This window comes from Netta rufina, assembly GCF_964035555.1.
Source record: "Netta rufina genome assembly, chromosome: 19".
Classification (NCBI taxonomy): domain Eukaryota; kingdom Metazoa; phylum Chordata; class Aves; order Anseriformes; family Anatidae; genus Netta; species Netta rufina.
Window position 1 is genome coordinate 6,314,613 of NC_140143.1, and position 27,915 is coordinate 6,342,527.

Consider the following 27,915-nt stretch of genomic DNA (forward strand, 5'->3'; position numbering starts at 1 on the left):
TTTCATGTGAATAAAGCATGGGGGATTTACCTAGCTCACTTAGCCAAACAGCAGTGCGTGACTTTTAAAGTCATTGACAGAACTGCTGGTGATTTTCATCATTACTCACTAAGCAACCTTGTCCTAAGTCTCCCTGAACACTTTGTAGTCACTTTGGACTAAGATGCACCTCTGTAAGGTGCCTGCAGGTGTGCATATCGACTTCTACAAGTAGCTTACGCTGCTGCCTTGCTCGGACCTTACCTGACCCACCTGGAGAAGGCACAGCAGCAGCACAGGCAACCCGCTGGGCATCTCTGACTGTGCTGCATGGCTCAGGAGCAGCAACCGGTTATGTTTTCTTCACAAATTACCACACGATTTGAAAGCGAGCGCTTCGCATCGCTTGGGCTGCGTTTCTGCGTGCCAGACGCGCTCAGCTGGCCGGCGCAGCAGCGCGTTAGGGTGCGTGAGGCAGAAACCTCGCTCGGCAGCCCTGGGGAACCCAACTCCTCCTCACGGGGACAGGGCGCACCGGGGACCGCGCAAATCACCTCAGGACGGCGCCGCCCCGCGCAGCCGCCGGGGCTGTCCCTCGGCAGCCGCCGTAGCGAGCCCGCCGCAAGGCGGCGGCGGCGGCGGTTCGGAAGGGGGGGGGGGGAGACCGGGCGTGAGGGGCCGGCGCCGTGAGGGGCTCCCGGGTCGCAGCCGCGCCGCTTCCCTCCGGCCCAGCCCGATGTGAGCCGCCCCGCGGCCGCGGGCAGCGAGCGGGGCCATGAAGAAAGACGTGAGGATCCTGCTGGTGGGAGAACGTGAGTGCGGGAGGGCCCGGCACGGCCTCCTCCGCCCGGCACGGCCCCGGCAGGGGAGCCCCGGCCCTGCGCGGGCCCCAGAGCCTCCCCCTCTGCCCCGCTGAGGGCGCCGGGCGTGGGGCTGCGGGGCTGGCGGGGGGCGGCCCCGGAGGGCACCGGGCTGGGGGGTTTGGGCCCAGGGGTGGCACCAAACGCGTCTGTCCGCGGAGGGAGAGAGCGCTCCTGGGGGAGAGGGGCTCCGGGGGGCGGCGGGGGCAGGGGGCCGGGGGCTGGGAGGGGGCCGTGAGGGGACCGTGAGGGGCCCGAGAGTGCCGAGCCCGGCTCCTGCCGTTAACTTGTGTGACCTTGGGTAAGCGCCGCGTACCGCCTGAGGGAGCGTGGGGCTGCGCTTTTTCATTTGTTTCCAGAGCTGTGTCCTTAAGTTCACATCTGGGTACCCAAATCAGCGGTTAGGCTTTCAAAGGCGCAGCCCCTTGCTGATGGAAGCAGCAACAAGGAGGTTCTGTGTTGTTAGCTTGTGAAGTGCTCTCAAGTTCCTCACAAGAAAGGAGCACAAAGTAATCGCTGACTGTTGCTTGTAAAACTACCTAATTATACGAGAAGCAAAGTGCTCCTGACAAAGCTTTCCTGAGAACTGAATGCCTCATATATATTTATAGTATAGTTCGTGCAGTTATTTTGTAGCGTTCGGCTGGCTCTGTCTGCACTGCCTAGAAAGATCCTCTGTGGCTTTAGAGAGGAATCTCTAGGGAGATAATGCTAAACAGGAAGAGTTAACTCGTTGAAGTTTTATTTTTCTAGCTTCACAAGACTTGTTTTATTTAGAAATGCGTTTGTGCATGTAGAACACACGGCTGCACTCCTCTTCAGAGCACAAATACCTAATCTGCCTTTGCTTTCTTGGGCAATGAGTTGAGGCTACAGATTTTAGACTTACACTTGCCAGGCTGAAGCTAACTCACAGAACATGCTGTTTAAAATTGGACTGAGCCTTTATTGCTTAATTTAAAATTAGTTGGTCTTCTGCTTATACCTGTTGTGCTGGATTTGGATTTTTTTTTTATATATATAATTGTGGTAAATGGGAAGAAGAACTTGTATAAAATCATTTGAATTAAGAATTTTTGAAGTGTTAGCTGCATGCTTTAGCTGCAGAATGTGTGTTTAAGAAGGGAATGATCTGAAATTAAAAGCGATTAATTTCCATTTTCCTATTCAAAGTAGGCCCCCAGTACTCAACTGGTTGCACCATAGTAACAGAATTTTCTCAGGATGTTACTCATGAAAAAAAAATAAACAAACCTCTTCAAGAAGAAGGGTGTTCCGAGGTCACACTGGGGTGTTCGGAACTGGTTCTGTAGGGTGGCGAAGTACAGGTGGAGCAGGTGCTCAGGTTTTGGCAACTGGGATCGCAGTGTGTCCAACTGAAAATTTCAGGGGTACGGTTCTCTTAACTAATAGCAACATCAGAGATTGTGAGCATCTTTATTTTTAAAAATTTGTAAGGACAGAAGGGAGACATGGACAGGTTTTTCCAATTTATAAAACCAGTTATATTATTGGTGCTGTTTTGTATGCGTGACTTTTGTATTTAACTTGCTGTTTTAGGCCAATAAATAAATAATCTGGACCATGCAATAACTTGCTGGATGATAGGAGCAGTCTGGCAGGTTCAGACTATGAAATATCATGGCAAGACCTTTTGTTGTCACGCTGTTCCAAAACAGCTTTTTTCATCCCAAGTGGTCTGCATTTTAGATTTAAGGTTGTTTTAGTCGTAGTACCCAGGGTGCAAGCATAAATTTTTAATAGCTGATAATTTTCAGAATACATTCAGCGTGTTACTTTTAAACAGTATGATCTAAAAGGCTTCCATATGTGAGGAAAAAGAGAAGACCGGTTAATCATCACAAAACGCTGTGCTGTTTTCCTCATCCTAGTCAGCCAGTGTTGTTACTTCTAAGGCTATAAACAGAATTGGAAAGACAAATGGCTGACCTAGATTCAAGCAAAATAAACCAAATCTCTCCACCTGAACCTATGTATCTATACAGAAGCACCTCTAGAACACTTTATCAGAAGCTTATACTCAGGGTTTCTGTCCTAACCAGCAATTCATAACCTTCTATTTTCAGTCCTGTTAAATTAATAAAATGATTTTGTATGTTTGCAAAGCCAACATGCTTTGCACCACTTCAGATGAAAGCTGACTTGGTCAGATGCAAAATATGCTCCAGAATTTTGTGTAGTTATTAGATAACTTCTCTTACGTATCAGGAAGGTATTTATCTAAGGAAACAGGAGAGCTTTTAAGTTCTCATTCTGTCAGGATGAAGAATATTAAAAAGTAGCTTGTGCAGGAGGACGCCTGGTAGTGTAAATTCCTGTTTTAACTTGTTTGAGCATCCTTGATGAGAACACAACCATACTGCTGGTAAAAAACTTGCTTCTTACTGCTGTCTAGTTAACGCCACTGAAGAAAATATGTGTCTGTTCTCCCTAAGGAAGGCAAAGGTCTTCCTACCCGGGGTTACTTTTCCCTTGCTTTTCATAGTTTTGTAATAACCACTCTTTAACTTTCTACATTGAAGAGAAACTTTTATTTCTGGATGTCCAAAGGCCCTTTGTTACTATTACTAAAAATAGACTTGGACAAGTTGATGGTACTTTGACTGGATCATCAGCTTAGTAACGCCATTTTCTGCATGAAAACAAATTGGTCTTACAATTTTGTTTCTTCCTTCCATATTCAGACTTGCATACAATTAAATAGGCAAGTGTAACTTACAGTAATGTCAGCAAAATAGCTTCTGTGAATAGAAGACATTTTTATAGTGTTTTCAATAGGCACAGTGATACAGGCTCTGACTGATTGCAAGCAACATCTTAGTTGGCAAACCACTTATGCCAGCAAAGATGCTCTGTGTCCAGGATGAAATTATTTTGGTAAATGGTGGGCTGTCAAAACTATACAATGCCAGATAGTACTTGAATCTAAAATTATTGTTTCTATAGAAAGGTGTCAAAAATAAAGCTCTAATAGTCTTTCTAGGCTTTCAAAAGAACAGAAAGTTGACAGGTGAAGGCTTTCAGGAAGGGGGGAACCCCAAGAAAAGTCATTAACTCTTAATTTTAAATGATCACGTTAAAGATTCGCAAACCTAAGAAATCCAACTGCATTATCAGCAGTCATGACTTCATAGGTGAACTGAATTGTATGATTAAATTTAATTGAATATTGGAGGAGAGGTGATTTTTTTCCTATTTAAATTAAGAAAACCATGGCATTAGAATACGTCTGTGTATTGTTTTGTTCTCTTTTTACTTTTTTTTTTTTTTTTTTTTTTTTTTTGTGAGGGACAGAATTTGCATCAAGGAGATTAGGCTCTTGCAATTTCAAAGTAGTCCAGCTAGTTTGTGGAGATTTCGTCCACTGATGATAGTGCCACGTCTTCTTGTTCAGCTCTTATCCTCAGTAGTTTGAAGCATAATCATTGTAACAAGAATACTATAAAAATATGTAATTCCTAAATACCTTTCTGTGTGCTTCCTTAGTTTCCAATTGTTGAGCTGTATTTATGCATTTCTAGTTTGTTTTTGATATTTTTTCTTTAAATATTCTATATTAAGGTTAAGACCTGCTAATTCTTTTGCGTACGACAGAGTAGGATGTGATTCCCTTCTGGACAATGTAGAAATATGAAATGGAAACAAATCTTTTACTGTAAAAGAATTTGGAGAGAACTACTGTCATCAATACTTAAACAGCATATAAAAAGCCTTTAGCATGACCAGTTGGAAAATGTTTTTAAAATACTTCCCCTTTTAAGATGGGATGCAACTATTAAGTGTAACATATCCAAATTATCTAATCTCTGTTTTTAATTCTTTTGTAGCCAGAGTTGGGAAGACATCACTAATCATGTCTCTTGTCAGTGAAGAATTTCCAGAAGAGGTAGAACATCCTTATTTGTTTTCTTTAATATTATTTCTTTCCTGTTGTATAATATTTTTTTTTCAGAGAGCAAGTTGTTAGGCTCTGCTTTAAAATAATGCTTCCTATTTACAATAATAAATAAAGTCTAAAACTGCAACAGTGACTTCCGGAAAGTGATTTAGGTTAGTTTGTGTAAAGATTAGGAATTTCAGTTTTATCCAAGTTCCTATCTTGTTTTTCACATGACTTTTACATATACCTGAGAAATGTTAGTTTTCTTAAGTTTTTGAATTTGGTCGTAACTGGCAGCAGTTTCAACATTAGAGACTCATAAATGGGAAGGTGCTGGGTTTGTTTGTTGAAGTACTGTTTTATTTAAAGAGCAAGTGAATTAAAAAATGAATGAGAATGAGGTATCAATAAGTTGTGTTGTATAACTTGTATTTAGCCACTTTTTGTAGCTAAGCAAGACATTGTGTTTATTTCTGGTTTTGAATACTATTTTCCTGGCCGTGTTGTTGTTTTGGTAAAACAACGACAGAAAAAAAAAAAAAAAAAAGAAAACTCTTACTGCTTTCTACCACGTTTTATTCCTTTAAAAAATCAGCTCATAGTTCTCTCAATACTATGAAAAGAACTGCAAAGGCTGCGAATAGCTGAGCTTTTTACATATAAACATTCAAGTTTATTTCTTCTGATCACAAGTCTTAAAATAGGCATCATGTGCTTCTGCTCTTTGAAACTACACTGCGTTGTGCTTAATGCAAATTGGTAGGTTACCACAGTTCATGAGTCAAGATCAGATTGTTAGCATAATTGAATTTGGTTCCCAAGCTTACAGGTAAAGAGGAGCTCTAGTTTCCGTTTGTTCTTAAAATATTCAGGGCCCAATTCTCTGACAGGTTGTTTGTCAATGCATTTAATGAATTCTAGCCCTCTATTCACTTCTCAGCTTCTTCCTTCTGTATAGCATAGTATATTTTTCTAAACTCATCTTGGAAGAAAAACATTACTTTATATATAACATAAAATCTGCATGAATTTACAGAAATAAGTTTAAAAAAAAACCCTGCATCCTAAATAAACTTCAGAAAGAGACGTGTACAGTTCTTGCCCATCCATCACGCAGATAAGAGCTGTATAGATCTGTGTTGCAAACATTTCAAACTTTGGAATACTGTTTAATGTACTTGGTATATTCAGTCATCATTCTTGATGAGGATAGCATAGAGGCTGAAGTTTTACAAAGGGCCATTCTTCAGGTGATTGGCTTTCCCCTTTTTCTTTTTTCCACATTTTTCCCCCTCTCTTTCCTCTTCACCCCCACCCCTTTCAAAAATAAAAAAGACAATAAATAGCTGTGCAGAAAATTTTCATTAAAATTAAGTTGATTCTTCCTGAATGTGGATTAGTGTTCTCTGCAAAAAGGCCAGCAACCATAGCTAACCTACTGTATTTTGCAGAACATAGTTTTTATTACTATAATGTTTTGCTTTGCAGGCTTATTTAAATTTAACATTTAATACTTTGTTAGAAGGAAGGAGGTTCCCAGGTTATGATCACTTAAAAATTGAGACTTATATTCTGTCTGTCGTGTTTGCCTTTTTTTTTTTTTAATGGTTACCAACTCACGCACTGTTAGCAGTGGTTGTTCATGTACTGATTTCAATGGTAGTAGGGTCAGGATATCTTGTGCAAAAATGAAAACAAACATAAATTAAACAGTATTTAATTTGTCCGTAATGGCATGCTAACTCTGATGTTACTCTCCTGCTAAAGAATATGGAGCCCTTTCTAGTAATTGGTTGAATGTGGTAACCCTGCTGAATGCAAAACTTTTATTTATATGATTTTATTTAAAATAATTTGCAATTCAGATTTTGTTTATAGTTTTCAATACTATAATAGTTCTTTGAAGGTATTTGGATATAGTGGATTTGAGTTTTACTGAACCATTCATTGAATCCCTTAAAAACATTACTTCCTTGCAAAGCAGGAGAAAAGTCCTTGTTCAGTAAGCAGACTATTAAAGAACAAGAAAGTAGCAGTGACTTTCAGAACATCGTTTTTAAAAAAAAAAAGCTTGAAGTAGAAATAAGCTAGCCTATTTAAAGCTAACTAATTGGCAGAAATGCAGTAGTACGGCGCTTTTTTGGACAGCTGGATTTTCAGCCATCATCTTTTAAAGGCTTTTTCTTGCTGTTCCTACAACTCAAGGTTCCACCACGTGCTGAAGAAATCACCATTCCAGCTGATGTCACCCCTGAAAGAGTGCCAACCCACATAGTGGATTATTCAGGTAAGGACTATGCAGTATAGCTGCTGTTTGACTGATTTGGTATGGAATTGTTTATCTACTTCAGTAGCCTCTTCAACTGTCACATTGATATGGGACCAAAGCTACATGTAGGAAAAGACTAGATTAAAGTAACAATTCATTGGATAAAACTAAATCGGATGATGATGGCTGATCCTCCTAATTCAAAGCCTAACAGTATCTGCTGTTGGTACTACCATGAAGGCTACTGTTAGTGATATTCCCGTGAAGTTAGTGTTCTTAGTGTGACAGAGGTATTTACAGGTTCAGACGCAGGTAGGTACTTTCATGGCATTCAAAACTGTTTAGTATTTTTCAGGGAAAAAATTACTAAGATGGAAGAGACTTTACATACCTTAAATTCTGTCTTATAAAATTTTTGAGTTTGGATGTTTTATCATTTTGTGTCAGTTTCATGCTTTGTATTTTTGGGTTTTGATACAATGCAATCTCTTTGATCTTACCAAATAGATGTACTAAATAGACTTAGTATCAAGTTATGCTGTCACAAACATATGCAGGTGTTGCACAGCTAGAGAAAAGTCCTTATTCCATGCGTAATGAGAGCCAAGGATTAGGTCACATTAGCAGATTCCTTCCTGTCATCTGTCTCCCAACATTGTTGAGGTAATATCTTCAGTGTGTTCCTTATTTGGAACAAACAAATAATGCTTTTTTTTTTTTTTTTTATGAGACTTAGGCTTAAGTTTCTGGAGCGAGTTTCTTTTCTATCGGATCAAATATTTCATAGATTCAGATATATTTTGTGGTAGAAGTTTACATTATAGAACAGATGGTGCTGCTTACTGTCCTAGGAATGGGCTGTTGATAAATGTAGGGGATGCAAACTGTAACTCATTCCAGAGAGAACCCATCTACAAACATAATTATTGCTTTTTTAGAATATCTGCTGAAAAAGCTATAAGCAACAGACTGTTTCTGTTTTGTAAATTAATGAATCATTTTCACTGTAGTTATAGTAGAACCACTTTTTAGTGCATTTTATAAAAAGCCATTTAAATAACAAGAGCTTTCACAAGGCTGTCTTACAAGCTTTGTGAAATATCTTAGTTCAGTTTCTTAAGGCTTTCAGTTTCTTCAGAAAAACGTGTAGTATTAATGATTGGCTTGTTCTGTTGAATGCAGAAGCAGAGCAAAGTGATGAGCAGCTTTATCATGAAATATCACAGGTGAGTATTAATGTTTACTAGAAGATTGTTTCTGCTTATGGAGAAACTTTTCCTTTTAATTTTTCTGCTTTAGATGGGCTTTAGTTTGAATTGTAGAAAAAAGGTCTCATGCTGTTTCTTGCTTAGCATTTCATTTAGTTCTGTTTTGTGCCCTTTGCTGTAGTAAACCTTGCTCTAAATAAGAAAATTGGGTACTAGCACTGCTTTGGTGAACTGAGCATAAGCTTTGTCCTTCCAAGCAAAAGGACAGAACCCAAATATATTTTAATCAGTAGTCCAAGGATTCACTTGTTGTTGTTTAAAGAAAAAAGTTTTAAACTGTTCTTTCAGGCTACAAATTGCTTAAGTGAGTCAGATATACGGCTTTTGACTAATGCTAGAACTGTTCTTTCTCTTCAATGTTATATTGGGTTCCTAATTGTATCTGTTGCTCTAGAGACTGAACAGTGGGATTCAGTGTCTTTCCTTTTTATTTCAGGCAAATGTGATTTGTATAGTATATGCTGTTAACAACAAGAATTCTATCGATAAGGTATGTTAATGTATTTTTATCTAATTATTGCTTGAAATAATATACTAACAATTGAAATAAGTACTAATGTTTGTCATTGTGAAACCTGTTAGATGTTTAAAAGGCATAGGATAGTGTTTAAGGTCAAGTTGTTAAAATGTATCTGTGCATTATCTGTCTTTTGGTCAATTTCGACATTTGGGTTTTCTGTCCTTTTCAGTGATGTTAGGAGTTGCTTATTAATCAACTCCAGTTTTTATTTCTTTTATACTTTTGTGGGTAAATATGTGACTTCTTGGGAAAGTAGCAGTTGTAGTCAAGCTTGTGTACAGTTCAGACTCATATTAAATTTGAAACTGTATTTATCCTGTTTTTGTTTTTTTAACCCCACTTTAGGTAACAAGTCGATGGATTCCTCTCATCAATGAAAGGACAGATAAAGATAGCAGGTGCATAAATAGATGAGAAGTGTGAATTAGGCTGCGCATCAGTGGGTGTCAGTGGACAGTGTTGAGGATGTTAATTGTTTAAGAAAATCAAACTCTAAACTTAAAGTTTATATAAGAAGTTCAAGCAACAAGATGTTTAAAGTATATAGGTCTGTTGTATGTTCCAGCAAAGCTGTTTATTTTGAATTTAATAGCCAGCTTTTACCAGGTGTTTTTATATTTGTGGTGATATAACCAGTTTTAACTACATGGTCTTTAAAGTTTTTCTACTGAGACTGGTTTTGTGTAATAATTAAATGATTATTTACTCTTGAGATTAATAGTGCGTTTCTGAAGTAACAGCAGGCAGTATATTTCTATCTAAATGTATCTTAAATTAGTTACTCAAAACTGCTGTCATCTTATTTTTGCCTACTGGCTGACAGTGATATTTAATTACAGCATGAAAATAATATAATGGCTTCTGCTGTAAAAGTAAAATAGATCTTTCAATCCCTCTTGTTTTTAAAGCTCTTAACTTTCTTGTTTGTTTGTTTGTTTTTAGGCTGCCTCTTATATTAGTTGGAAACAAGTCTGATCTAGTGGAATACAGCAGTATGGAAACTATTCTTCCCATTATGAATCAATATACAGAGATAGAAACATGTGTAGAGGTGAGTAACTTTCTGACATTAGAATGAGTACCAAAAAATACATTCTCGCCAAGCACTTTTATGGCAAATTTTAAATAGAAACATAGAAATACTGACTTTTTTGTTGTTCAAAATATGTAATTATTTCAAATAGAATGGTCATTAACATGATGAGTTTGTATATTCTTTAGAGAAGAATACACTATTGTATAATGAAATGTTGCTGGAAGACTTCTAATATTTAGAGCCTCCTCAAATCTTTGCTTTTTAGCAAAATGTTAATGGTTAGCTTTGCATGTCTGGTTAATGTTAAACTAAAAAAATGTCTGCAAAGTACTAAATAGAACGGATCAGTTTGGATATGTCTTTTTAAGCAGATACAGCTTTCTTATTGGTATGACAGCAAATTTGAGTGAGACCTCCTTTATTAATTATTGAACACATATGGGGGCTAGGTGACTTTTTTCCAAAACAGCAGTGTACCCACAAGATGGGGCTAGAACTTTAAAAGCTTGACTCTTTGTTTAGATTTCAGAATAAATCACTGAATAGTTAAGAAACAAGAAAATAAGTGTAAGGATTTCTCTTTCAGTGTTCAGCCAAAAACTTGAAGAATATATCTGAGCTATTCTATTACGCGCAGAAAGCTGTTCTGCATCCTACAGGTCCTCTTTATTGCCCAGAGGAGAAAGAGGTATTTATACATAGATTTAAAAAACAATTTTTTGTGGGGAAAAAGGTAATTGCTTGATTGCTCTTTCCTTTTCAGAAGATTTTGCAATTCTTATTTTCTTCTGTTACCTTTCACCTGCCCTCCCACAGTTGTCACGCATTAGGTTCCAGACCCTGGTTACTGTTTCGTGTTGTGTTAATCCCATCTGTCTTCCTTCTTTATTCAAAACAATTAAGACAGTTTTTTATTTCCCAAATAAATTGCTAGGTAAAATGAGAAGCTTTGGTAATGGCATTAAGTCAACTGTAATATGAAAAAAATCATGTGTTCAATTCCGTTGTCCTTTAGGTACACATTTCACAGTAACTCCATTTATTTCAGGGAATTTACTCCAGACTTATCCTGATTTAAGGGAAAGAACTTTTCTGAGCATCTTGTGAGGCTTTGGAAAAAGGGATCAAAAACAAGTAATGTGACTTTTTAAAATATTGTAGGTAGTTAGCTCAGCATATCATGGAAGATAATAGCTTAAAAATATGTATTTTTTTATGGGCTACTAAATAAAAATCTAGAACCTTATTCCCTCCCTTGCATTATTGGGCAGTAGAAAAGTCTTGATCATAAACACTTTGTTAAATAGGGAATGAGAGAATAACTCTATTTTGATTTCTTCCATCAGAATCATCTTTGTGTTAGTAGTGTTGTGATATAATTGTTGTGCTGAAATATTTTTGGTTTTTCAAAACCAATCTCTGTGACCTCTATGAAGAGAAGAGTCCATCACCACTCTAGTTGTTGGGAGAGAATTACCACTGTCTGTTTTCCTTCACTTGGAAGGTATCCCAGCAATTCTTTTGTCGTAGTGGTAGTCCATATGATCAGTGCTTTGCCTTGTAGATGAATGAGCCCTGGGAAGATTTTTCACTCTTTGGTGTTTAAAACCTTCTGAAGCCATAGCTAAAATGGTGAATATAGATAGCATGCTTGTTTAGAAAGAGTTGACTGTAGTTCTAGAGCTTTGCAAGGCACTGGGATAGCCAGGCCTTTTTTTCCACCAAAAAATTTTTGGAGTGGAAAAAAAGTAAAACAAAACATTCCGTTATTTTTAAAGCATTCTGTAGCAATAAGAACTTAGTGAACTGATTTTTTTTTATTTATTTTTATTAATAGTCAAGAATTGCCACCTTCAGCTTGTGAAGAGATTGAGGCTCTTGTAATAATTGAATAGAAATACACTTATTGTGAAATAAGTGTTTTAAATTTATGCATTTAAATTTGCTAGGTCAGGATTTGTTTCCTCTTATATTTTTGTGCTTTTGTGTGTGGATGTCTCAATTCTGAAAACGTAGAATGAAGGCTAGTATTTGATTAAATGCGATCGAACTGCCTCATGTAATTCAGTGTAATCTTTTTATGTTCAAGCCTAGAAAGATACTGAACTTTGTTTTATTCTTTAGATGAAACCTGCCTGTATTAAAGCACTCACTCGCATTTTTAGAATTTCTGATCAGGATAATGACGGGACTCTCAATGATGCAGAGCTCAACTTCTTTCAGGTAACTCTGTTTTGCTTCCCTTTTCACTATGTTTAATGATTAAACTCCTATAATGTTAGAAAAAGTATTTGTTTTACAAGGGATTGTAGTAAAGTGAATCAGGAGGGAATTGGGCCTAAATATTAAGTCTTAATATTATGTCCAGCCTAAAAGAGCAGATATATAAAAACAAAAAGCGTTAATTTTATTTCTAACCACAGTTCAAATTTTAGTTCAAGAGCAAAATGGGAAAAAAAAAACAAACAACTATTTAAACGTACAAGCCCCAGTGCTTGTTTTTAAAATCAAAATCTAAAATGTTTCTATGCCTTCATTTCCAGTAAGAAATTAGATTGCCCTTTACTAGTTTATCAGAACCTTCAAGGCTGCATTTTATACAGGACATGACATTTGTTTGGCTTAGTAGCTAGTGGTCCTAACATGCTTTTTTGATTTTTTGTTAGAGAATTTGTTTTAATACACCATTGGCACCTCAAGCTTTGGAAGATGTAAAGAATGTAGTTAGGAAAAACTTGAGTGATGGAGTTGCTGATAATGGATTAACATTAAAAGGTAAGCTGTATTTAACTCCTAACAGATGTGTGTTATAAAGTTGATAATGGTTTTTATGTAAAGAAGCAAGTCTTTGGGAATATGATCTCTACCTTGATTCTTTTAGACAAGAGCTTGATGTAGTGTCAGTATGGTATTAAGGAATGATTAAAGTCAGGAAGAATGGGGGTGGATAAAATAAGGTCTCTTACTCATGGTTGCAGAAGTTTGGAAATCATATATCCAAAATAAGTACAGTGATTCAAGAGCTTCTATCCTAGATAATTTTGTAGCTCCTCTCCAGGCGTACTGGTTGCAACACTTGACAGAGAGGTGTTGTTTCTGACATCGTTTTAACGCTGTATTTTACAGATTTGCTCAGAGCATATGGCAAAAGTGAAAGGAGAAAAAGTGTTTTCTGAGTATCAGTGTAACTGCTTTACTTGTGAAGCTTACATATGTAATAGGACTAGTGAGAAACTGTAAAATGTGGGAATCCTAAGGCATAGCCTTACTAAGCAGTGAAATCTCAGTGTTCGTTAAGCTTGGAAAGTGCTAAACCAAAATCCTACTCACCTATTTTGGTATAGGAAAATTAAAGGCAGTCTTCCATGAGATTGCTCTCCAGGCTTCTTTTTAAGTGTTTTGCTTCCTGTTTTGAGTTGTTGAAAATATTGTTGTCCTTATTTTTATACATCTAAGTTCTTCTAAAGTGCTGGTATTGGCAGAAGCAAACAACGACAAAAACATGTGGGTTGTTTTAAGGAAACAGTTATTTGAAGGACACTTTTACAAATAACATGATTTCTGAACCCTCCATCTAGGTAGATTATTCTCTAACGTCACACAAGTGGTTTAAAATCCAAGTATTTCTTGTTTTCAGTCTGATGCTGATTCTAATAAAAATACTTAGAGCAGATAAAGTCGTTCAGGGCCTTAAGATTTTATCATTTGATTTTAGGTTTTCTTTTTCTACACACACTTTTCATTCAGCGAGGAAGGCATGAAACAACTTGGACTGTTTTACGTCGCTTTGGATACGATGATGACTTAGAGCTTACACCAGAGTACTTGTTTCCTCCGTATGTATCATTTGTTTGAGCTTTCTTACACTTATTTAATTTTTGCTGCTTTAGCGACAGGAGGGAAGGTTTACTGTAAAGTGTTTATTTAAAGCTTATTGTTATATAAATTATCTGCCTTACTTTACAACCTATCAGCCAAAATCTTCATGTGACTGAAAATTACAGAGGAAGCACTCTTGTCTCATTGTGCCAGATCACGCATTGCTCTCTCTCTTTTTTTAAGAAAGACATGGCTAAAGAGACTCATAATACAAGACTACAACATGGATCTGAGCAGGTGCTTTATTGTATGTGGCACCAAATCAGAAAAGGCTTGTTAGGATTTTTCTGGCACTGGAGAGCCTTTGAAAATTCCCAAAGTAAAAGATGAGAGATCAAGTAATTCTCTGGCTTTTCCTGAAAAGTGTAACTACATACTTTTCCTTAAAACAAAACACAACCCTGATGACTAAATATCATGTGATATAAAGACAGTCACTCATAATTTTAGAATTCCTAATAAAAAGTATGTACTTTGATCTCTTTAAAGAAATTGTTAAAACTATACGCAAAGGTTAAATACCAAATGTTGTAATTCTAAAATTCTTTATTTTGAATTAAAACATTCTGCATTTTTTAAACTCACTTAACAGTTCTTGTTTGTGTTTGTTTTCAATAAATAGGCTAAAAATTCCTCCAGACTGCACAACAGAATTAAACCATCATGCATACTTGTTTCTTCAAAGCATTTTTGATAAGCATGATTTGGTAAGCTTTTAATTTGAGTGTGTGTGTCCGTCCTTATATTTAAGAGCCTTAGTTTGCAAGCAATTTTGTTATCAGAAAGTGTGTCTTGGTTATTGCCATTTCATTCAGAAACTGGCTATGGTGTAAGACATGGTCAAAACTGGTCTGTTGTTTATAAGGTATTTTTGTCTACATGGAGAAAATGCAAATATAGTTGTACTACCAAAGTCTCTTAAGTAGCCTATATATTTAGTCTTGTTTAAAAATGTCAAAAGAAAGCAAGTTCTGTTTTTTTTTTTTATAGCCAGTTTCTTGAATTTTTCAAGTGTACAGACAAAGTACCAATTTAGAATAGATATGAATTAAGTGCTCTTTGTCTAATACCATATGCTTGTTTTTAGGATAGAGATTGTGCTTTGTCTCCTGATGAATTGAAAGATCTGTTCAAAGTCTTCCCTTATATGCCATGGGGGCCTGATGTTAACAACACTGTTTGTACAAATGAAAGAGGGTGGATTACATACCAAGGGTTTCTCTCTCAGTGGACGTAAGTGTGTTGCATTGAATTATGGTATATGAGAACTTTGCGTATGCTAATGTGTAGATTCCTCTTGAAAATGTGATAGTAACAGTGGAATTTTAATAGTTGAAAATTGACCTAAGCAGTGAAGTTCTTATAACTATCCAGAGGCCTAAATTTCAGATAACTGTTATGTGTTCAGGATTTGACCAAAATTTGTATATGTCTCTGAAGCTTGTCAAAACAACAGGAAAATATTTTGACTGTTTCATTGTTCTGTTCTTTTAGAGTTAAGAATAATAGTTGTTAAAGTTGTGACGAATAATACTGTTTGGTAATAAGGGTTTTTTCCTATTGAAGACATAGAGAATGAGGAGGTTATTCTGAGGGAAAAAAATGTAATCTAAGTTCATGGGCAGCAGGAAGTACTGCTTTCATAGAGTTTCGCTTGTTAACCACTGTTTACCTCTAGAGTCCTGTGTCCTTCAGTACTGCATATTATTGAGACTATTACTATCATGTCAGTCTGGAGACAGGCGGAAAAAAATGTTTCAGTACTGCAGAGAATTGGTACTACAGATGCTAACAATTCAGTAACTCCTTTTGCCCCCTCTACTAGACTGACCACATATTTAGATGTACAGCGTTGCCTGGAGTACCTGGGTTATTTAGGCTACTCGATACTTGCAGAACAGGAATCTCAAGCATCAGCAATTACAGGTAATTAAAAATAAATTGATTTGTTATGCTTTAAGAGTTTAAACTTAAATATCTGCTTAAGAATACATTGCTTAAATGTCCTTTTTTCACCTCATTCTCTTTTACTTTCTGCTCAAGACAATCTTTTGTTTTGATATTTTTGATATTTTGTGTGCATTATAAGCTACTTGTCCTTTTATATTAAATGTTTTCATGTACATCCACACGTGCATTTTGTGAAAAATATTTGTATTTTCTCAAAAGTAACAAGAGACAAAAAGATAGACCTTCAGAAAAAACAGACTCAGAGAAATGTTTTCCGATGCAATGTTATTGGAATGAAGGGCTGTGGGAAAAGTGGAGTTCTTCAGGCTCTTCTTGGAAGAAATCTAATAGTAAGGAACCCTTTGCTTATATTCACACGTAACTGTTAATTTTACACAACAAAACCCAGTTGACAAGAGTTTTACTGTTTATTACTGAATTTGGAAATTATAGATTTTTTTTTTTAAGATTAGCAAATAGACAAATTGATACTGCGTGCATAATTGTTTGTGTATCTTGGATTACAGCTATGCGTGTACTTGCAAAATAAACCACAGATTACTGTAATTTTTTCATTACATTTCATTATTCATTCATTAATAAATGGAGTAAAACAATTATTCAAATCTAACTGAAGGTGAAAGTTGCTGTGATCTAACCTGAAATTCTGTATTTTCAGAGGCAGAGGCAAATACGTGCAGAACACAAATCTTACTATGCCATTAATACAGTCTATGTGTATGGACAGGAAAAATACTTGCTGGTAAGGTTTCCTCATTGTTAATCTTAAAGTTCAGTGAACTACAGAAAATAATCTGCAAACAAATACAAGGAATTTCTGCTTTAATAGTCTCTACTTCCTAAACATAGTTTCTTCTACCACTTCTACCTCCATGTTTTTTCAGGCTGAAATAATTTTTGATTTTAAGATGTTGCTAATACTCTAAACCGAGTATGTTCAGGATCTGTTATTTTTGAAACTTTCACTAAATTTTAAAGAAACCACTCCATTAAACAATTTACCTATTTAGAATATAAGAATCTGTCAGGTGGGATGTTTGGGATGGCTATAGTTAATCTTCGGTGGCTGAAATACTTTCTTCAAAGGCTTTGCTGTATGGTAGTTTTACTTATGATGATATATTTCTTTGTTTTCCAAGAGTCTTCTGCTCTGTAGAATGAATGCCAGTTTCTGTGGGAGTCTAAGACTTTGTGTTAGAAGGAAATGTAACTTTTTATACTGAGGTTGTGATTGCCTGCAGATGTGATGTTAACAGCTCACATATGTTGACTCCATTGGTAAATTTCTCTTCTTTTTGATTAATTCTGCCTATTGTCAGTCCATTAATTCTAAGGATACGTAACAATGAGCTGTAAAAATTGCAAGGAAAAGAAAGTTATAAAATTTCTTTAACTGCATAATGGCAAAGTTTTTTCTCTTTTTTCAGCTACATGATGTCAGTGACTCTGAATTTTTAACTGATGCTGAGACCATATGCGATGCTGTCTGCCTGGTATATGATGTCAGTAACCCTAAGTCCTTTGAGTACTGTGCCAGGATTTTTAAGGTTTGTGTATTTTTTCATATATGTGTGTATGTATGTATTCTCATATATAAAGTATATAAATAAAAAAAAGTTCACTGAGTATTCATTTTCAATTATTGGTCCCATACGCCATGTTCTAGTGCTTAAAAGGCATTTTATTTGTGAGTGCTGGTTATATATGGCTGATGCATTAAAAATGCCATTTTGATATTAATACAAAAGTAAGGTCTACTTGTGTATATATAAAATTTTCTGCTTCTAGAAGTGCTTGACTTCAGTGCAATTAGTATATCTTAATGCTGTTGCAAACAGTTATATTTAGGCTGTTCGAGGTTGGATATAACATATGCCTCTTTAAATTTGCAGCAACACTTCATGGATAGCAGAATACCATGCTTAGTGGTAGCTGCAAAGTCTGACTTGCATGAAGTCAGACAGGAATACAGTATTTCTCCTGCCGAATTCTGCAGAAAACACAAAATGCCTCCACCTCAAGCCTTTACTTGTAATACTGTTGATGTGCCGAGTAAAGATATCTTTGTTAAACTGACAACTATGGCAATGTATCCGTAAGTACTTGAACCATTCTATTTTTTTCATATTGCATGGATCATGCACAATAGCACTGCTTGTCATTGTTAGCCATGAGGATGGAACTCACCTCACTGAGATTTAGCAACAGAGAGAGACATAAATGACTTTTGTAGAACTTGAAATTATGTCAAATTGAGAAAGCTGGTACAAATCCAATATATAAAAAGGTCAGCTGTCATGGTAACGTATTTTTAAAAGAATACACTATTTCATCCAGCTCATGTTATGTTTTTAGGTATATCTGTCCAATGAATATGTAGGGTTCTGTTCTGTCATTGTTGTGGATGCATCACTCAATATCTCACTATTTATATCTTTATATTTTTAAGATAATTGTGAATAAGTTGTACTGTAATTCTTTATAATAGCTCAACTTTACAGTTGTTTACAAGTAATGACACTCTTGTGAACAAGTTTCCCCCAAAGCACTGCTTGAAGCTTTTTTTTTTTTAATTGTTATTATTTTTGGTGTGCTTATTATTGTTTGCTTCAGTCCACAAATCTGATATCTTTTACATTTTTTTAATATGACTTCTGTATAAAAACCTTTTCAACTTCAGATACAATATACTTAAGCTCACGTGCATTTTCACTGCATATCTCACTGTTGCTAAGCTCACTTTGCATCTCTTTTTTTGGTGGGTGGAGCTTTTAATATGATTAACTAGATAAATCTTGCAACAGACGGAGTCTAGTATGACAGCTGACATTTGCTTTAAATTAAACAGAACTAATGTCACTTTCACCCAAAATCTAGGATTTTTTTAATATACTTTTGAAACCAAATTTATTGGATTAGATTTGTAAAGCTTTTGTTTTGTTTTTGTTCTCTTATACTTATTTTTGTAGTGCTGGAATACTGGAAACCACAGAAAGCGTAGCGCTGACCAAATGTCTTGTCATATCAATATTCCCGCTTCTCCCTTAGTTTTTAGAGCATGTGTGTTTTTTAGGGTGGGAAAAGTAGAGGTAACTGTCACTTTGTAAAGCGTGCATTGAAAGTGGTAGACAACGTGGCTTTCTTTACTTTGAAAAAGGGGTGTTATCTATTGCTGTGCAGACATACTCAGACATTCTCATATGTCTTCCTTTCAAACTTAAATTCAGCAAATGTTTTCATTCATGTTTGTACGTTGCTATTAAGATCTACGCATGGGTGATAATGCCAAAATGTACAAGATACAGAACATCTAACCCTAAAATTCTGCACAGCTGTAGTTTTACCCTTGCTTCCCCAGTGTTTTTTTTTTTTCCTCTTCTCCTTACTCATTCAAATGTACCTTTTATTCCTAAATCTCTCTTGGTTGTGGCACAGTCCTAATGTGCACCTGATTATATGAGCAAGATTTCAACTCCTGTCCTTCTGTGTGTTTTCGCAGCCATGCCCGGTTACGCTGTATGTGCGCCTGCAACAGGTGTACATTTTGCATCTGTCAGAACTTCCTCAACTCAGACTTGCTGCAATCTGTAAAGAACAAACTCTTCACTGCAGTTCTTAACAGGTCCTTAACTTTATTTACTAGGTACCAGGTGTGCTTTTAAAATAAAGGTGTTTTTTTTTTTTTTTTTTTTTTGAAAAAGCAGTTGGTAACCTTCTATACTGCAGATTTTTCATTCCATATTCACAAAATAGGCAGATACTTATTTTAATAACTGTCATAAAATTGTCAAACTTTGATCTGTTTAAGGTACTTTTGGTTCTTTTGAGCTTGGTCCAGTTATTTCTCTGAAAAATTGCCAACTTGGTGGTCAATTCTGGCACATTTTGATTGCAAAAATATTGGAGGAATTAGGACTGTTTTTCAGGGAACTGGTAATGGATATCAAGTAATGTATGTAAGTCTGTGTAATGGATCTCACTTGAGATGTAGGTTTGTTTAGCATTGATTAGAGCTAGTGCTTCTTAGTTATCTATTATAAAAAATACTTTCATTTAAATAGTAATGTAGGAAAAGGCACAGCTTGACTCTAACATCACTGTATGACATATTTCATGCTTATAATTGCTGTTGTTTGGTATTTGGGAGCTGATAGAATTTCTGGGTGTGTATTATGCCTGGTTTACACAGAAAGTGGGTAAGTTGTATAAAAATCTGGACCTTTTAACATCCAGTTCTTCTGAATAAAATGCAATATGTAAGAAGTGGTAAACGGTTAACCATTTGCATTTGCAGATATTTTGGAAAGAGCAATGGGTAAAGAGAACTGGTTTTCAGCATTGAAAACAGTGCCTATACCTTGCCTCGTGTCTACTGCAGGCTGCTTTTATAAAACACCTTGCTTTTGACACGTGATTCACTAACAGCTCAGCACTTGTCACCTTGACCCAGCAAATGGGAGTTCAAACCGAACAATTTTTGTAGTGTAGTAGTTCTGTCCCTTTTATAGGCTCATAGACTATGATAAACATAGTTATTTGAGGACCGTGGTTAGAATATCCTGGCACATTCTGCATATATTTGGTCTGTGCATATTACTACTTTTTACTGGTTTCAGGTGTAGATGCTCCAAATAAGAGTGGATGTTTCCTTTAAATGTGAGGTATGCATTCATAGGAGGCCTACTGATGTACCCATTGACCTTTGAGCACCTTTGTGAAATATAACTTTAATCCAAGATACAAGCGTTAATCAGAGTGAGAATTTAGAGAAGGGGGAAAAAATCGTTAGTTTAAGAAAATACCATGAATATGAGTGAAACTCTTCATACTGCATCTCTTCTCCAGCTGTCACGCCACAGACGAAGATCTCTGCAAAAGAAGTCTCTTCACATATTGTTACTCTAATACTTCATTTGGTGGTCACTACTAAAAAATCTTAACTCCTCATTATCAAGGCTTAAACCGCCTCTAGAGCTCATCCCCATTTTTCAGAATGGTTATGGATTGCTATATTAAGTGTTGTGACACGTTTCTCTCTTGTGTGGGCCTGTGTTTTTTTTGAGTCCTGCATTAGGCATTGTACTTAGTTCCTCTGAGATACTGTCAAGGACTGGAGGCGTTGAAACCTTTGTTTGACAAGCCCTGGGATGCTGTCTTTCCACACCTTGTTGGTAGGCAGTGTGGAATAAACATATGAATATACTGCTGTCTGTAAAGTCCATAATTCAAAGCAAAGAGAATTCCTTGCAGACTTCTGCACTGACCCTACAGAAAGGAAAAAGTGTTTCCTAGAATTGTTGTTTGCAGTCGTTCAATTAGTTGCTGGGGTTTGTTGCAGGTTTCCAGTAGGCTAATTTCTTCTCAACAACGTGCTTCCTAGTTAGCTCTTCAGAGCATATTGCTGCAGGTTATTCACCTTCAGTACGTGGACTTAATGTAGAACTGTATACATAGGAAAGAATATTAGAGCTGAGATATCCGTAAACAACAGAGATTGGCCCCTAATTGTAGACTCAGGAGGGTAGAGGTAGTTCTCTTGTTTAGAAACATTAGCTTCTTAGAAGCATTTTAATGATTTTTGCGTAAAAACAGCACTGGAATCAAAGAGAAATTTCTGATATAGCTACTTTATGTGATTTCTTATTTTGCTTTTACAAGTGCTTACCGTTGGGTCAGAAAGTTTGGCAGAAGTCGGATAACTAATAGGTAAAGGAGGCTTCTTGAGAGTTCGTGTTCTCCTGATCTCTTCCTATTCTGAAGCTCTAGAAGTGAAAGTAGGTAAACTGAAATCTTTCAGATTGGACTCCTTCTTATGCCATTTGTTGCCAAGTAGTGCTTAAACAGTGTTACTAAGGCACAATATAATAGTACATTAGAATATTCCCCACTTAGTACTTAAAGGAAGAACATTGCCTCTATGTAGCTGAAAAAATAATGCCTACCTTTAGTTTCTCTTTTGTGGACAAGCTTCAAAGACTCTCCTGAGGTTTTATAGGCTCTCAGGCAAGTTCAACAAATGTGGAAGTTCAGTTTGGGGATACTTGTGATGGAACAGGATTGTTGGTTTGAACTACCCAGGATCACACTTCATTGGTTCTTTGAGGAAGAAGGCACTGCATTCCAAGCACTGTACATGCATGCATGAGACTCATTACTATGCTGCAGTATTTTTATATTTTTAATTTGTGTTTTGTCTTTTTTTTTTTTTCCTTTAGGTGTTCATTTGTATTTGTCTGGCTGGCACTTAATCTCTTCTTATTACATTGTTTTACCTCTTTCTAAAAGCAAGGTTTCTGCGTATGTTGTTCTAACCCTTTCTTTAATTATCAGCTTGGATTTTTGGCTTTATTTTCTTCCCTAACTATAAAGCATGGATTTTAAGTGTGTTTTTCTGTTTTCTTGGTTTAAATTCATTCACTTGCTGCCTTTTGCTTTTATAGTAGTGACACTTTTGTCAGCTGAGTTCATTTCAAAGTGATTGTTATGCATGAGAACTGTGTTGTTCAGTGAGGAAGATTTCTCAGACCATTTCATTTTCTTCCTTCTAAAGTTTTTAAATAACGTGAAATGTAAGTGAATTCTACTTGCATATAAAATGTGGTTGTTTCAGGAATTGTAAGATTTTTTTCTATGAAAACCTTCTGTGAAATTAAAAGTTAAGGCAGTCGTGTAATTTTCCTGTTATAAGGGAAAGTTCTAAGGATGTAGTCCAGGCTTTATTTTTCATCATGTGCTATTCAATCTGATGGCAGAAATCTGTCCCTTGACTTGGGTGTCCCTAATATTTTAGGAGAGTGTAACAACATTCTTCTCACCTGTATTCCTCCTTCTCTAAAATGCTTAGTGCTGCATACTGAGTGGAGTTTTGCAAAGCTTCTTTCCAAATAGATTATATTGAACTGGCATTTTAAATTCTTCTTAGGTTTTGTAGATAATAACATGCACTTGGCGCTTTTCACATTTTAGATAACTAATGCATGGGGAAAACTTCTAACTGCTGGAGTGGTTTGCATCCTAGGAAAATGTGCCTGAAGGAAGCTGCAGCAGCTTGCACATGTTACGTGATGTTTTTGGAATTTAGTTGCTCGTATTTTATTGTTAGAACCTATCATCTGTCAGAGCAGCCTGCTGCTGGCTGACTGCATTAACTTGCCTATAATTTTGGCTTGAGTAAGCATGTGACTAGTGTGGCCTCTGCACTGTGCTTTTAAAACGTGTTTGTAGTTCATATGGGATTGTTTTTCAATTTTAATAGTTAAGGTTAAACCTCCCCAGACTTAGGATTTTTCTTCTTCTGACATGGGGAAAAGTGTCAGTATTGGTCCATAACTTGGCAGTTTTCTGTGTGTAACCATGACAGGCATGCTCAGTTAACTTCTTGATAAGTACACGTGGCAAACTTCTTGTGAGTTGTTAAAGCCTGTTAAAGACTGTACAGATCTCAAAGGTACTATTCAACAAGTGACAAGTTATGTGGCTCACGGTTATGGAAGGACAGATTGAATCTGCCTTCTTTTTTTCCCAAAGTGTGCATTAAAATCTGAATTTTATGCCAGAGGCAAAATTCCTAGACACCTTATATATGTAGAACTAATTATGTGATTAAATATGCACACCAATCTATTTTAGAAGTTTAAAAGCTAATAAGAATTTCAAATACACCATCATTTATGGAGTCCTAACTACTTGTGTGTGTGTATGTATATGTGCACACATCCGTATACAATTTTTCCACTGGAGAGAATAATTTTTCTAGTTTAGAGTTGGTGAAAGTTTCAGGTACTCTCTTACTATCAGGACGGTAATATTTCTACCACTGGTGAAAATTGGTTCCATAAACACAACTACACTGAAATAAAATTTGAATGTTATTTATTGAAAAGGTAGAATTTTTGTTATGTATTGAGCAAAGTTTATATATTATAGTTACCTTCAAATCAGAAAACCTGTGCCAGAAACAAACATTCAGATTTTTTTTCTTAATGGCAGCTGAACAGTATTAGGGATCAAAGATGTAAAAATGGAATTTAGGACAGCGTAAGGAACACTTAAGAAAGAAGTAGTAGATTTTCTTCCAAGGGTGTAAAGCAATTAAACATCCATAATGTTGTGAATTTCAGTGAGTATTTTGAGCTTTGGATATTTGGACTGAGATCTTCAGAGGGCACTAACTGTGTTAATTCCTTTGAGGTTATAAAACAAATCCCTGCCTTGGTTTAGTTTCTTTTTTCAAATGAAAGAATCTGTAACTAGAAAAGAGATCAGAGTCAATTTACTCTCCCTTTAGCCATGAAAAGAGGATTTGATCATGAATGAGAATATATTAATTGTTTTTAAAAGGATGAAGCAAGTTTCTTGAATACCACTGAATATGGACATGTGCAAAAGTCAAAACAAGGCAAATTATAGATAGGAATCAGAAAATGTAGATGAGAGTGCGCTTTACAGGGCAATGCAAAAGCACTCATTTGCAATTTAAACAATGGTTTACCCTTTTAAAGGGATGCTTATTTAAATTATACAAATAGTTGGGCATTGGAATTAACCAAATTAATCTTGAGAGTTGTTAATTATACAAATCTTCACCCAATGGGGCTTGTCACGTAACCTATTAACATCGTGTCACATACAAGTAATTCATTTTACATACAAAGATAAGTGTTATAAATCACAGATTTTAAGACAAGTGTTTTATAATGTTTTACTTAAAAAAAAATAATACAAAGAATGCTAAAGCTTTTAGTAACAATAAAATACAGTATTGATTTGAATTATCAATGATGATGAGATCATGTCAATTTTAGAGCTGATATGTTAAGTCATTCCAGTGTTTAGCACAGGTACTCTAGCTCATGCATATGATGCAAGAGTATTGCAGTATCCTGTGGGCACACGAAAATTAATGTTATGGAGATGGAGTAGGAAGAGATTCAGTTTCTTAAGCAGTTTTCCTTGTCCTTAAACTTCATTTATTTCTGTTTTTTTTCCAACCACTAAGTTTTTAACAACTCCACAAGAATCGGAGGTTAGGTGGGTGAAAATTGTAAATTCCTTGGGGTTTGTTACTTGAGCATATTTGAAACATTATTGTTGAGCCATGCTATGAACTGCAAACTGTGCATGTGTGTAAAAAGGTTAAGACCCTACATAGATGAGTTGGGTGCCATGCTGTTAGCAGACGAGGAGAGCAGTATTATGCAGCAGGTGCACGCCGTCAACTTTGTAGAAGATTCCATCTTCATGGAGTCATCTCTTGGTCCACGTTTACTTGAAGACAGGTAACAGCAGCCAAACTAAGGTGATCTTGCCATTGCCTTATCCCTTTCTTACCCTCAACAACCACTTGACATCTGGTTTGCAGAGGGTTTGTCAAAAGTAGATGCGGAACTAATGCTTGCAGGAATTCATGAATTTGGTCTGTTCAATAACCTACCAAGATATTGTTAAATAAGATTAGGAATTTTTAGCTAGCAGCTGTGTTTTGCTGTTAATACACCAAAGAATTTGTGCCTTTTCTTCAGCATGCAATATTACAGTACACTGATTATCTATATGGCTTATATTGCTCTTGCAAATGTCTGCTAAATAATATCCTAAACTGTTTTTGTGTATTTTGATAGCAAGTACAATTCCTGCTTTACTAAACAGCTTGTATATGACAGCTCTGCAGTTCACACTATCTGAACTTTCTTACGCACTGTGTATGTTTAGGATCTCTGTATGCTCCTTGGATTTAATACTGCTGCAGTTTACACTGAGTAACTCATCATGATAAATACAGGCTAAAATCTGTAGGCTAGTGAAGTTCTTTCATGAGTTCTATCTTAAACAAAAACAAACAAACTCTTTGCTATTATTTAGGAACTTGTGCTTTGAATTATGGCATATAAGATAACTTGTTTTAAATGGTAGCTCCTGCTTTATGGTAAGCTGTCATACTTGAGACTACTTTAAGGATGTCTAGCAGTGTTTAACTGAGCATGCTCACAAACTTTCTGCAGTATTTGGGAGAGTTGGGTCACTGGCTGTCTACTGTCATGCAAAACGTGGCTTCTTATGTCATCCAGTCACTTCATACTGTTCTATCTTCTCGTTTTCTGTTAATGCCATTGTCACTGCCTGTTTCACTAGCACCTTCTCTTAGCTTTCAGCTTGGTATTGGATAACTGTTTCTATTGCTGTTCTTGTGACAGTACTGGGAAGAAAGGGATTTACAAAATTATTCTTTTGATTCTAGCTTTTGGAAAAATATTACTTGCTACTTGTCAGTAAACTTTTTTTGGGGGGTGGAGAAACACAAGTAGATATTTAGTAGGGCTGGAAAACTTTGCAAGGAAAAGTGGAAATATGCAAACTCAAAAAAAAAGTTTTGTTTGCTGTGATGGACTTGTTCTCACTATGGATTATTATTAATTTGCTAGCTATTTATTATTTTTATTTTCTGAACATTTGCTGGTACTCTCAAAGAGGACACACTGCTCTCCCATTCTTCTGCAGTTGTGTGAGCTCTGACTTCCATGGTTCTGCTAATGTGATCATGGCTGTAGATCAAGTCCTAAGCTTTCAAGAAAAATAAAATGACTGTTTAAGTACTCATAAGGCTGAACTGTAAGCTCCTTGCCTGTGACAAGTGTAGTGATGAATTTCCAAAAGCAGAGTAGCTTAGCACAAGTTACCTGATATTCTTGTCCTGAAAATAATTTTTCGTGTGTGTGTGTGTTAAATTTTAGGCATGTGACGCAAGCGGACCTCAAGAGCTCTACATTTTGGCTCCGAGCAAGTTTTGGTGCTACCGTCTTTGCAGTTTTGGGTTTTGCTATGTACAAAGCATTATTAAAGCAACGATGATCTGAGAAGAAGCACATCCGGCCCTACCAAATAAAAATAAACTTTTATGTACATTCTGAATGCTTTAAATTCTGCTAGAACTATTTATATATGCAGAGTTACTTTATTAATATTTGTAATTCATGCATAAGATTATTTTAAATTATAGCTCTAACTACAGTATTGCATAATGCGTGGAAAAAAGAATTGCATCTTAGCCAGTTTAAAATGGCTTAACTTGTGAGGCCAAAAGGGAATTTGTTGTAAATAACCTGTACATATTAAAGCAGTACAACATTGCTCCCCAAGAAGTTATTCAAAATACTGTTCTTAGGTATTTCACCATGGTGACATACTAGTGTATAGATGAAATTCATTTAAATTCATTTTTGATAGAGTAGGTTCAACTCGGGGATCATACTTCCTCAAGGATTGCTTATTTATTTCACTTTCATTTGAAGTGACTTAATCTTTTTGGACTACAAACTACACCAAGCAGAATTTGTGTTTTTCTTTCTAACCTGCTCTTTCAACAACAACAGATTTCCCTACTGTAATATGTGTTTCAAGAAAAAGTCACAGTTGCTGTCCTGGCCTATGATTTTCTACGTTGTATGACCAGTGACATGCTTATCCGTCTAATAACTTCTTTTAAAAGGAAAAACAAAGACTTCAGAAACTGCCAGATCAACTTCACATGCTGTGTGTAACAGTTATTCATTTTCCACTACATTGTGTTTTATAACCCTTATGCATCAGATAAGAAAATTTGTATATTATATATGTTAATAATTCAAAAAGTGCTGCTGTTTAATTTCTTACATGTGTCAATCCTGTTAAAAGCTGTGTATAAGATAGAACTGAACTAGTACACAGTACCTATTCTGCTGTAGTATATTAGTTGCATGGTTCACAGTGCATTCTGTAACTGGCTAGAGTTACCTGTAGACACAGCTTTTCTAAGGATCAAATCGAACATTACTTCCTCATAACAAACTTATTTTTCCATTGCTGGCCTTTTCGAGTATTTCAATAAAATAACTGTGTACTGTGCTTGTCGTATCCTTCATATTTAAGGCCCAGCAAGCCCCGCAGGGTGCGTATTTCCATGGCAATACAGCAGCCGGGAGGACCGGGGCTGGCCGCGGCCGCCAGGGGGAGCGCGACTCCTGCCTAGCTCTGACCTGACGGGAGCCAGGCGGGTGCCCGGGGCCGGCCGCGACGCCGCTGCTACCCCCGGCCGGCTCCCTCCTGCCCCGGGCCGGTTCCCTCAGCTCGGCGAGCCCCGGAGAGCGGCGGGACGGGGCCGCTGCAGGCGGCCGGGGATGTCCCAGAGCCGCCTCAAGTCGCGGCGGCCCCTGAGGAGAAAAAGGCGGGAGCCGCGGGCAGCCGTGAGGCGCGTTGT

General features: G+C 36.6%; 1 protein-coding gene across 4 annotated transcripts; it reads left to right on the forward strand.

Annotated features, from left to right (window-relative positions):
- Positions 1 to 647: 647 nt before the first annotated feature.
- On the forward strand, positions 648 to 27,563 carry RHOT1 (ras homolog family member T1). 4 transcript variants are annotated; one of them, XM_084298639.1, is made up of 21 exons: positions 648 to 791; positions 4,688 to 4,746; positions 6,946 to 7,027; positions 8,192 to 8,235; positions 8,714 to 8,767; positions 9,143 to 9,195; positions 9,740 to 9,848; positions 10,420 to 10,521; positions 11,958 to 12,056; positions 12,500 to 12,608; positions 13,549 to 13,669; positions 14,335 to 14,419; positions 14,800 to 14,945; positions 15,538 to 15,638; positions 15,882 to 16,012; positions 16,342 to 16,425; positions 17,111 to 17,230; positions 17,576 to 17,778; positions 19,183 to 19,305; positions 24,818 to 24,961; positions 26,414 to 27,563. In XM_084298639.1, the coding sequence occupies exons 1-21, from the start codon at positions 755 to 757 to the stop codon at positions 26,529 to 26,531; spliced, it is 2,124 nt and encodes a 707-aa protein (XP_084154765.1). In that variant the 5' UTR covers positions 648 to 754; the 3' UTR covers positions 26,532 to 27,563. The 4 variants fall into 4 exon arrangements, with proteins under 4 accessions (XP_084154765.1, XP_084154766.1, XP_084154767.1 ...); XM_084298640.1 differs by lacking the exon at positions 24,818 to 24,961; XM_084298641.1 differs by lacking the exon at positions 26,414 to 27,563 and having other exon boundaries at positions 21,899 to 24,943.
- The last annotated feature ends 352 nt before the right edge of the window (positions 27,564 to 27,915 follow it).